The following is a 12,530-nucleotide window of genomic DNA, read 5'->3' on the forward strand; positions in this document are numbered from 1 at the left end:
GTGCTAACTCCATAGAACGCATGTAGTGTGTGGGAGAGACTGGAGAAAAATAAAGCTTGCTGCTAAGATAGGATTTCTGTGATATATGCTACATTAAAAGTAAGAGAACCCTATCTTTGAATTCAAATAGCAGTAGGAGCTGTCAAAGGACAAAAGTGAATGTTTATTTTAGATACAAAAAGCACAGAAAAAGAAGGCAGAGTGAAAAACTTCAGCACTTAAAAGGTGTTTTCATCACCTTTTATAACTACCAGATCTCGCAAAGACAGAATGATGGATGATGGTATGTATAACCATAAAAAGTAGTGACTAAATATGAAAAAAATCAGACACCACTATAATAAAGTATTTTGCAAATTATAATCTATAGGCTAAAGACAAGTAATCAGACATGTTTAACCATATGACTTCAATTTCTCGAGATGTGCCGTTAACTAACCACAGCTAGATTTCAACTTAGCACCCCCTCCCCCCAAAAAAATCATTTAAGTGAGGCAAAAAACTAAGTCAGCAAAAGAAATAGGAAAAATGCCTTAAAAGTAGAGTGAACATAGGATTTATCCAAATCACTCTCGAGATTGTAAGGGGCACTGTTAATGTCTGAGTAACAAGTACAAGTCAGGACTGTTCCATATAAAACTAGATAAAACATCAGTCTATTTGATGGTTAGGAACACATACAGATTCTGTTGACCAGAGTTAAAATAGAGTTTTTTTTTATTTCTAGGACTTACTGATATTAACTTGCTTGACATCTCCATTATGTTTCGAAGATGACTAGAATTTGTGTGGTAAAAATGGACCATTAAGTAAAACAATATCATTCTCAACCCCACCACCACCCCCTCCCTACACATTAAGTAAAACAACACACACACTCTCTCTCTCTCTCTCTCTCTCTCTCTCTCTCTCTCTGCAGTAACAGGAGGAAATGCGAGCATCTCATTCCATCGCTGTGCTTACTTGGACTCTCCTCCAAGATCTGGGACTTCCTTGGGCAGCTGGAGTCAGGATGTAGTTGGAAAAGGTAGTTAAGAGAAAAACAACTTCACCTACACAGGTATTAAACCTATAACCTAGCCAAATTCTCAACTAACTGCAGATCATCTTACTGACTCTAAAAAAAACTTTATCTTCAATTTTCACCTACCAGAGCTTCAAGAACAGTTTATAAGAAAGACACACACCTGAGTTTATAAACAGCATTTTCACGCCATTTCCATTCTTCACAGGGGCTGCGCCATGTCTTTAGTCACTCATACAGTTCTGCCCAGTGAATTCCCAAATGATAACGGAAACTACAGCGTTTACACTAGACACCACAAACTGTTCCACACACACACATACAGAACATATACACATACACACACACACACACAAAATCTCTCCCACGTTCTTTCTCTATCAATTCTCTCAGCAGCTCTGAGCTGGGATTAGTCTAAGGAGCACAGAGCTGGTCAGCCTGGGTTCTGGTCCCAGCGGCAGCCCCTCCAGCCGCGATGCCCTTGGGCAAGTGACCTCTCTGTGCCTCAGAGCTGTCATCTGTAAAGGAGGGACACCCGCATCACACTAACCCGTGGGGCTTTTTAAGTCTTATCTAAGTTGATAAATGTAAAACTCTTAAAGCAGCCTGGCTCATCAGGAATGCTAATAAAATGTCAGGAAGGATCATTACTTCCATGTTAAAGATAAAGACCCTGAGGCAAACTTGTTACGTAGCTTTTCCAAAGTCACACACAGCTGGTGGGTGGCAAGGACAAGATCTCCACCCGTGGCCTGGATCTGGAGCCCGGGCTCTGAGCCACTAGGTGACACTGCAAGTAAAGGAGGTCTTATCCCCTGTTCTCAAATCAATAACGGATGGCTTAGTATTTGTGAAAAGAAATTCTCCAAAAGAAAAAAAACACGGCACTTGTTACAACCAAAGTACCAAGACATTAAACATCCAATAGAACTTACGTTATAATCATAAAAAAGCAGGTCACACCCCAAAACCCAGAGCAATCTCAAGCACACAGGTGCTTCTGGAACTACCAGGGAATACAAACTACAAATTTCAAACCCAAACTGCCCTAGACTTTCTATTCCAAGCCTTGTAGACACGTGGCTCAAAGTGCTCCACACTCAATATCTTTGTAAAATTCAGAACAAATCCAAACCAGGGGTACGGAAAGGGAACAGCACAGTCTAGTCCCTCGTACCTCCATTTCTCCTGCCACATCAGCAAATTCCACTAGAAGCAGGTAGCATTTGTCCCTTGCCACCATTTCTTTATTCAGAGCAAATTCAAAGGCCGTGAAAGACCACATTACCTTTTTAAAAACTTTTCCATTCGGTTGCACTTCATCTTCCTCATTTAGGATTTCACGTGTTCCCAAGAGTCTTTTGTCCTTGAATTTGTTTTTTGCATGCATAAAAACTTTATCGAGTGTATCACATCCAGGGTATAATACGGAGGCCAAACCATCCAAGCTGTTAACAGATCTGTATGCAGAGTCAGGTGTTGAATTTACAGGCTTTGCTTTAGTTCGGTTTGATTTTTCTTGTCTTGACTCAGACAAAAAATAATATGGAATGTATGTTAAAATAGTATAAAGTGATATTATAAACTGTATGAAATACAAAAGAATGGGGTTGATGGTGTGTTTCAGCTTCATGGAAGACGGTTTTGAAGACCCGTGGTTATTCATAGTGTTCAAAAAGGAGAATTAACAGCTTTCTGTAAGAATCTAGAAGGAAAAGAAAGAAAGTTATTGGTCAAAAATCATTCTCCAATAATTTTAAAGGAAAAGTCTTCACATTAGTTAGGCAGATGACTTCCCTCGCCTCCCCCCTAATAAGTGGCCGCTGGTATATTGGCTGCCAGCAACATACTGTCCACTCCTGCTATTTGTGGGACACTCATTTTGTGCCATTATCTATTAACCATGGAATTTCTACAGAAAAGCTTCCACATCATTCTGTAAACAGGTGGCTTTTCCAACCTAACCTCAAGTAACCACAAAGACTTCCCAGTGGTGAGGAGAAAGCAAGCCAGCAGACCTACAACAAGATGGAGACCAACACTGCACCCACTTCCTGTTCTTCAGGGTCTCATCACATTCAGGATGGCAAACACTTAGTACAAAGGCCACATTCTCCTCTCTCCCAGCCCCTGGAACCACTGCTTTCTTTCCCAGGGCGCCCCCTTGTCTCCCTCCAGGCAGCCGCAGCAAACCGCATGAAATTCCCTTTCCACAGAGATTCTAGATATTTTTCACTTTAGACAGGTTACATTATAAAGCAAGAAGGCAGCAGACTTTGATCATTTTATATGCTGCATTTCTCAGATTTATTGAGAATCTTCTATGTGTTAAGTCAGGGACTGGAACGGAGAAGGAAAGAGCCTAAGCCTCTCCTCCTCTGGAGCGGATACATTCCTTGGGAGAGTTTAAGACAACCAGCGCCAAGTAGTGGGTGAGAAACCCCATGAGGAAAGAGTGCAGGGAAGAGTCAGGGAAACACTAGGTGACCAGGCAAGGCTGCAGAGGCCACTCTAGGACGCGGGTGGGCCTCTCTGGCCTGTGATACCTGAGCCGAGTGGGGAAGAAGGGTGCTAGGCAGAGGATGCGGCCTTTGTACCACGGGTAGCTGATACTATCAGTTAACAAACTACCAACTACTCCACCCAGCTCTACCTCCAGGACTGTGATTTCTGACACTCTTCACCTCCACGCTGCAGAAATTCTATTCCAGGAAGTGTGGCCAAGAGCCCCGAGGAATCCCTTCGCCCCGTCTCCGCTCAGGGCAGAAGTTCTACTGCGGATGCAGCAGACCACGAACATGGGCACTGTGGTTCATCAGGTCAACGCGGGGAGAGCAGCTCCAGACACCAGTGGCTGCAGCCAAGGCCAGGACCCCATTCAAGAGCAGAGGACAAAGTGCTGCCCCTGGAGCAATGGGACTGAAGTTCTCCACAAGCCAGAGAAGCAGGCTGAAAGGATACAGAACCCCTTAGCAGTCACTAACTTAGGACTGACTAAGATGGAACACAGAACAGACAAGTTCAAGCTCTACGGCACTGGAGAAAACAACGGAGACACTGGTCACCGTTGTTTCCGTACAGACAAGCGGTAAACGAAAACAAGGGCCCTACCACTTAGTGAGCACCTAAGATGCAGCTGGTAGGTCCACAACAGAAAACATGCCGAAGGGAAGTTTGGCATCCAGAGAAGTTGAACAGAATCATGGAAAGAGACACTGAGGAAGACCCTTCCTGGAGCCAGGGAAGCTCAAAGACTGCCTCAAACACAACTCCTACAAAGACCATCTAATCTAACTGGACACACTGTGGGGCATCTTAGGGCCCAGGGCTTTGTCCAAAACGAGAAAGCAGTCAGCTCGCTAGCAGTGGACAATATGTGCTGGGTGTGGCGCCAGCAGAGGCAGGTCATGGAGACAGATGGTTCAAGGGAGCCCTACTAAAACCGTGCTGTCACCCCCTGAAGAGGGTACTTCCAAGTAACTGCATGTGTTCACAAGGCTGGGCCCTGAAGGAGCACCATCAGAGGACACCCACTGCAGAAAAGGTGAACTTCACCAAAACCGGTCAGCTAAGTCACTAAACAAGCAAACACCACAGGGAGGTGTGGAAAAGGAGAGGGGGGCGTTAGTCTTTAGAACTGCTACAAGATATCTAAAATCTCCAGTTTACAACAAAAAATTAGGAGGCATGCAAATCAACAGAAAGGTATGACCCACACATCAGGGGGGAAAACTGGGCAGCAGAAATCCTCGAGAGACCCCAAATGTCAGGCTCAGCAGACAAGGTATCAAAGTAGTTTTACAACTATGCTCAGAGAACTAAAGGAAACCATTCTTCAAAAATTAAACCACAAATTCTGAAATTTTTACAAGGTAGGGAACCCCTCTGAATTTGCTCACACATAAAGAAGCAGCCAAAGACTTTGTGAGAAGCCAAAGACTCCCAACTCATCTCTGGGCTCTGTTCATTCCCAGCTCTCTTCTTTGACAATATGTTAGATAGTACCTTAAAGAATGAGTCCAAAGGATCTAGATTTCTGCCAGAAAGGGTATGCGGAGCCTCTGAAGGTTTCCATACAGACAAGTGGTACAATGAAAACAAGAGCCCTACCACTTCCAGGATACCAGAACTGCAGAGAACAGAGGCACTTAATAACCCAGGAGAATGATGTTACCTCATTAAGTACTCTGAAATTCAATACTGCATGTTTCTACCTTGAATTTAAAAATACTGTGATTTAAAAAAACTAATAGCAACAAACTCCAGTACTCTTGTCTAGAAAATCCCATGGATGGAGGAGCCTGGTGTCCATGGGGTTGCAAACAGTTGGACACAACTGAGCAACTTCACTTTCACTTTTCACCTTTATCCACAGATGATATGACTGCATTATAGAAAATCCTAATGAATACACTGAAAACCTAACATAGAATTCAGCAAAAGATCGCATGACATAAGGTAAATATAAAAAAAAATCAACTGTATTTCTATACACTAGCAATGAATAAAGAAAAGTGAAGGTAAGAAAACAATTTTTTTTACAACCCTTTCAAAAACACCTAGGATGAGATATAACAGGAAGTACAAAACTTGAAAACCACAAAAAATTGTTTAAAGATACTAAACACGTAAACAGAAAACATTGTTTAAGGATTTTAAGACTTAATATTGTTAAAATGGCAACATTCCCCAAACTGATGTACAGATTCAATACTGAAGCTTATCAAAATCTCTGCTCACTTAAGAGAGTTTGTTACTCTTAAGAGAGTAATTGTTTCTAAAATTCACAGGGAAAAAAATCAAACTAGCTGGAACAGCCAAAACTTCTGAAAAAGAACAGAGTTAAAGGGCTCACACATCTTAATTTCAAAATTTAATACAAAGCAGTATTAATCAAGACACTGTGCTACTAGCAAAAGGACATACAGACTAATGGAACAAAACTGAGAATCCAGAAATAAACCTTAGGACAACTGATTTTCAATAAGACAGCAAAAAACTCAACAGGGAAAAAACAGTCTCTTCAACAATCAATGAACAACTGGACAGCTACATGTAAAATAACAAAGGTGAACCCCTTATACCATACCAAAAAATTAACTTAAAACAGATCATAGAGCTAAATATAAGAGCTGAAACTATAAAAACTTCAGTAAGTACTAATCACTGAGAATAAGTAGTATTTCAGGAAGAGTACAGTAAAAGGAAGAGGTGGGTTCAGGCTTTTTCTGAAAAGTCTTCTTGGCCCAAACAGTAATTTACTATGATCTTCAAAGTGTGGACAGAGGAAGAGAGATTTTGAATAGATGATACCATATAGCGTGAACAAACACCAAAAGTTCAGGAAACAATCAACCACCCAGGAGAGCAGGGTAGGGATGAGGAGATGAGGGCAGGGTATTAAGGGCCCCAAATTTTAAAGATCAAATTGTTGTGGCCTTTGATACTGAGGAAGAAACTTAGTTTACATTCCAAAGAACAGAAACACACAGTCTTAGAAAAAACTGTACACCAAGGATAACCTGAAGGCAGTAGGAACTGGAGGGAAGGAAATCACATAGAAGATAACAAATAATCCTCTCCACGGGTCAGGAGGCTGTGTAGAGGATGACATGGAACAAGCAGCTAGGATCCCCAGCTCCTAACTGCCCAGAGGGTGGCAAAGGTGGCAGCTGTGCCTGCAGCCTTTCCAACAACTGAAATCTTTCTGCTTTAATACCCGAGGGTGGTTCTGTACCTGAATCGCAAGCAGAATAAAGCCGCAAGTTACAGCAGAGGCAACGAAAGGAGGGCAAACAGTGTGGTGCCTTCAACCGAGACCGAAATACAATGAAGAGGCTGGTCAGTGGCTGGAAGACTCGGGGAAGGGAGGGGAATACAAGTCTGAACATAATGGGTTTAAGATGTCTGTGAGTCATCCAAACACACCAGCTATGAAAGTTAAAAGGAGTCAGAGCTGCCCAAAGAGAACACACAGGAGATCTCCAAGATAAGTTCAAGAACAGAAAACTTTGGAGGGAAACCAATGCCAAGACTGAGGAAGGGGAAATCCCAAGGAAAAGATCAATGAAGGAGAACTTGGAGAGGGCGGGGTTAGGAAAGTCAAGGGAGGAGAGAGGCAAGCGGTGTCAAATGCAGCCTAGATGCAACAGTCACATGCAAATAAGACATCTGACTTTTCTACAGTGTTTTAGATAAACTAGGTAAAATAACAAAACTTTGGTCAATTGCATCCTTCCTATCTGCTCAAGTATCTATAGAAAACTTAGATTAGTGTTGACTGAAATAAAAAGAATATACAACCAAAAAGTCGAGTGTTCACGTTTTATTCTGCAGACATACTGAGGACTGAAGCCCAGGAGACAGGCTCTCAGATAGCTCTGAAGGACTGCTGCAGAGAGCGAAGGATGGAGCCAGGGTATATATGAGTTCTGCAGAAACAAACCAGGTAGTTGCACATCAAAAGATTTCTGATAATTGAAGAAAAAAACAAACACCAAATTAATGAATTTATTAGTGCCTTTCTATGCATAGGAATATGCAAGAGCCCGGCTCACTGAAATCATTCCTTTGATATGCACCTTAACTCTCTAGGGCCAGCATTCTGTTGTTCTCTACCTGAATCTCCTGAGGATTCAGTTCAGGCAGCTGCAGAGGCTTGTGGCTTCCTGGCCACAACATCCTTTGTTTACTGATGTGAATGGCCACATTCTTCATCCACATTAGGAAACCAGTCACAGCTACTGCATTATGTTGCCACACCTCAGAATATGACGATCACCTTCCAGAAAGCAAACCTGAACCATTAAGTCCAGTAATCTTTCCTTCACAGTGTCGAGGTTTCCAACCTAGTTCAAGAAGGCCTCATCCATGCCAGGATTAAACCCCTGGCACCCTATGCCCTATATTTTTTCTAGTATTTGCAAAATCTTTATATTTAATCAACATGGAGTTTATTTTTCTCCATTGTGTACGGGAGAAAGCTAACTTTTTCCTTCAGATGAACTGTCTGAACCATTTATTAAATAAATCATTTTCTCAATTAACCAAAGCATCACCTTCAATAATAAGTTACAGTTCACACTTGGATTCAGTTCTCGACCCTGTTCTGTTTCTTGGATGTACCTGCCCACAGCCCTGCTAACACACCACACCACACGAGGGACAGGTTCACAGCAGTGCTCCTTCATCTGTGGTCCATGGACCAGCCCTTCAGAACTGTCTTGCTGCTGCTGCTCCTAAGTCGCTTCAGTCGTGTCTGACTGTGCGACCCTAGAGATGGCAGCCTACCAGGCTCTTCTGTCCCTGGGATTCTCCAGGCAAGGACGCCAGACTGGGTTGCCATTTCCTTCTCCAAGGCATGAGTGAAAAGTGAAAGTGAAGTTGCTCAGTCGTGTCCGACTTCACGATCCCATAGACTGCAGCCCACCAGGCTCCTCCATCCATGGGATTTTCCAGGCAAGAGTATTGGAGTAGGGTGCCATTTAGTGAAAGTGAAGGTGAAGTCACTCAGTTGTGTCCGACTCTTTGCGACCCCGTGGACTGTAGCCTACCAGGCTTCTCTGTCCATGGGATTCTCCAGGCAAGAGTACCTGGAGTGGGTTGCCGTTTCCTTCTCCAGGAGATCTTCCCAACCCAGGGATCGAACCCAGGTCTCCCACATTGCAGGCAGACGCTTTAACCTCTGAGCCACCAGGAAGTCTCAGAACTGCTAACTGCTAAGTCACTTCAGTCATGTCCGACTCTGTGTGACCTCATAGACGGCAGCCCACCAGGCTCCCCCGTCCCTGGGATTCTCCAGGCAAGAACACTGGAGTGGGTTGCCATTTCCTTCTCCAACGCATGAAAGTGAAAAGTGAAAGTGAAGTCGCTCAGTCGTGTCCGACCCTCAGCGACCCCATGGACTGCAGCCTTCCAGGCTACTCCATCCATGGGATTTTCCAGGCAAGAGTACTGGAGTAGGGTGCCATTGCCTTCTCCGCAGAACTACCTTAGAGCATATTTAATGGAGATTCGTCAGACCCATCTTTCCCTTTCTCACCTTCCCAATACCTACAAGCTGAAAACTACTGGTAGACTCGGTTTTAAACAGCAACCATGGGATTTTAATGTACACTAATATTTGAGAACTGCTGCTTTAAATATCTGATAAGGCCTTCACTAGTCACAGTTTTCCAAATTTTCTTATCAATTCTTACAGATTAAGATCAGTTTGGGGTTCTTCGGAAGGACTGATGCTAAAGCTGAAACTTCAATACTCTGGCCACCTCATGTGAAAAGTTGACTCATTGGAAAAGACCTTGATGCTGAGAGGGATTGAGGGCAGGCGGAGAAGGGGATAACAGAGGATGAGATGGCTGGATGTCATCACTGACTTGATGGACATGAGTTTGAGTGAACTCCAGGAGTTGGTGATGGACAGGGAGGCCTGGCGTGCTGCGATTCATGGAGTCACAAAGAGTCGGAGACGACTGAGCGACTGAACTGAATTATATATAAATTTTAAAGATTTAATATTTCTTTATAGTGAAACACGATTTTAAAACATCAAAAAGGAACAAATATATATCACTTATATGGAAAGTCCAAAAAAAATTATATAAATGAACTTCTTTACAAAACAAAAATAGATTTACATACATTGAAAACAAACATGGTTACCAAGGGGAAAAGGGTGGGAGGTGATAAATTAGGAATCTGGGATTAACAGATAAACACTACTATAAACCAAACAGGTTCAAAGAAAATACAAGGACCTACGGTACAGCACAGGAAAATATATTCAATATCTTGTATCTATAATGGGAAAGAATCTGAACCTATAATGGAAAAGAATCTGAAAAAGAATATATATAAATGAATCACTATGCTCTTCACCTGAAACACTATAAATCAACTACATTTTGAGATTTATGGGAAAAAAAAAAACCATGACAAGATATACAAAGAATTTCAATAAATTGTTTTTTAATTTAAACAATAAAAAGGAAAACTGGGCAAAGAACACATACAGAGAAGCCCCAAAAAGGGAAAGCAGATGGCTAAAACATACAGACAATATGTTCCCCTAAACTTGTAATCAAGATTCAAATGAAGGCATACTAATCTCAATCCAAAAGTTTCACAGACATGTCAAAGACTACAATATCCAGAGTGCACTGAAGTAATCTGGCAGTATTTAAAACACACACACACACGCTTGGCAATCCCACATTCAGAACACTATTCTACAGAAAAGCAAGTGCTTACTAAGCACATAAAAACAAGAATTCAATCATTCATTTGCCAAACAAGTATTGAACACAGACTCCACACCCAGAACTCTTTCAGAGGATGAAGTCATAGTCATAAACAAAATCTGGGAAGCAAACAGACGACGCAAAAATCACTATATACCAAGAGGTAACCGGAGCTACTGAGAAAAACAAAGCAGGTGCAAGGGAATAAATTCGGGAGAGCAGACAACCGCTGCATCATAAAACGTTAAGAGGCGGCATCTCCCAGGGTGTGAGTAGACAGTCACCTGGATACCTGGGAGAACAGCACTCTAGCTGAGCCCAGGGAGGAAGGGGACAGTGAGCGGAGATGAGGGTGGAGAGGATGCTGAGAGGGACCAGATCCTGCAGGGCTGGCACCATCATGAGAACAGAGCTGGCACAAGTGAGACCATCTGATCTCCTGTGCAAAGGATGACTGCGGCTGCTGCAGGGGCTCTGACGGGGATCGGATGATAATACTGGCTTAGATCAGAATGGGGACGAAGGAGGCAGTGAGAAAAGACCTGCTTCAGACTCTGTTTTGAAGGTACAGCTTTGGATACAGTGAGAGAGAAAAAGAGGAGTCAAAGCGACTCTGAAGTTTGGGGCTTGAGACATCGAAAAAATACTGAGCTGCATTTACTGAGAAGGGAAGACGGCAAGAGGGCAGATTCTGCAACCAAAAACAAACTAGTTCTGTTTGATGAGAGATAACTTTGGGAATTCTCAGCCTATTTATGATATGTCAACTGTGAGACTGGCTGAGATGACCTCGGATGTGAGAACACATGCAGATGGCAGGCCCTGAGGCATGCCAACATGTAGAAGGGCCAGGAGAGGGCAGGAGAGGAGGAGCCAGTGTTGCAGAGGAACAGGAGGGTGGAGTCGAGGAGGACCGATCAGCTTTACACGTGCAGTCAACAAGACAAATGTAAACCGAGGCACCACTGAGTTGAGACTTCACATCCATTATCAGAAAGGAAGAAAAAAAAAGGACATGACAAGCACTGGCGGGAGGCGGGAGTGGAGAAACCGGAACACTTCCTGATGCTGGTGGGAATGTAAAATGGTACAGCTGCTGCTGAAAACAGATGTCCCTTAAAAAATTAAACACAGAGTTAATACGATCCAGCAATTCCACTTGTGGGTATACTTCCAAGAGAACTGAAAGCATGGACTCAAACAGATATCTGTATACCAAAGTTCACAGCAGCATTTCATAACAGCTGAAAGACAGACACAAGCTGAATATTCAAGATAGGTAAATGTATAAACAAAATGTGACTGCCACACAATGAAATATTATTCAGCCTTAAAAAAAGAATGAAGTTCTGATACATGTTATACTCTGAAAACATCATGCCAAGTGAAATAAGGCAGACACAAAATGACAAACATCTGACTCCGCTTATATGAGATAACTACAATAAGCAAAGGCACAGAGACGGTGAGTTGCCAGGGGCCGAGGGAATGAAAGCTGTGTTTGCCGGATGATGCGAACGTCTGTAGACAGCTGACGGTGCACAACATTAATATGCTTAATGCCAATGAACTAGACAATTAAAGATGATTACAATGGAAAATTGTTATATATTACTACAATTTTAAAAAAGGGAAGTGAAAGGAAAGTCAAGTGAAAGTCACTCAATTGTGTCCGACTCCTTGCCACCTTAAGGACTATATAGTCCGTGGAATTCTCCAGGCCAGAATACTAGAGTGGGTAGCCTTTCCCTTCTCCAGGGTATCTTCCCAACCCAGGGATCAAGCCCAGGTCTCCCACATTGCAGGCAGATTCTTTATCAGCTGAGCCACAAGGGAAGACAACAATTTTTTTTTTAATCCAAAAAAAAAGAGGAGGGCTGAGAATTACACACTGGATTTGACAATGTGAAGGTCACTATCGACCTTGAAAAGACCCGAGGCTAAAGATCAGAGCCCAGCTGCAGACAGTTAAAGAAAAAATAACAAGAGATCTCTAGGAAGAGGATTAGAGAAATGAGTAATAGGGCAGAACAAAGCAATTCCTTTTGTTTTAAAAATAAAGAGACACAGGAATTCCCTGGCAGTCCAGTGGCTCGAACTTGATGCTTTCATTGCCAGGGCCCAGGTTCGATCGCTGGTCAGGGAACTAAGATCCCACAGGCCGTGTAGGGTGGCTAATAAAATAAAACGTATAGTAAGAGATAGTATAGCTTGCAAGGACAGTGATGGCTATGACTCAAAAGAGGAAAGATAAGGATTACAGTCAT

At 42.8% G+C, this 12,530-nt stretch overlaps 1 protein-coding gene across 1 annotated transcript in view; it reads right to left on the reverse strand.

Annotated features, from left to right (window-relative positions):
* Positions 1–12,530, reverse strand: part of ACSL3 (acyl-CoA synthetase long chain family member 3) — a 79,326-nt gene that overhangs the window by 30,616 nt on the left and 36,180 nt on the right. The window contains exon 2 of the mRNA XM_040228485.1: positions 2,313–2,729. Within this exon, the coding sequence (XP_040084419.1) occupies positions 2,313–2,690 (378 nt within the window). The 5' untranslated portion in view covers positions 2,691–2,729. The remainder of the gene's footprint in view (positions 1–2,312; positions 2,730–12,530) is intronic.

Source organism: Oryx dammah, unplaced genomic scaffold, assembly GCF_014754425.2.
Source record: "Oryx dammah isolate SB20612 unplaced genomic scaffold, SCBI_Odam_1.1 HiC_scaffold_27, whole genome shotgun sequence".
Taxonomy (NCBI): Eukaryota; Metazoa; Chordata; class Mammalia; order Artiodactyla; family Bovidae; genus Oryx; species Oryx dammah.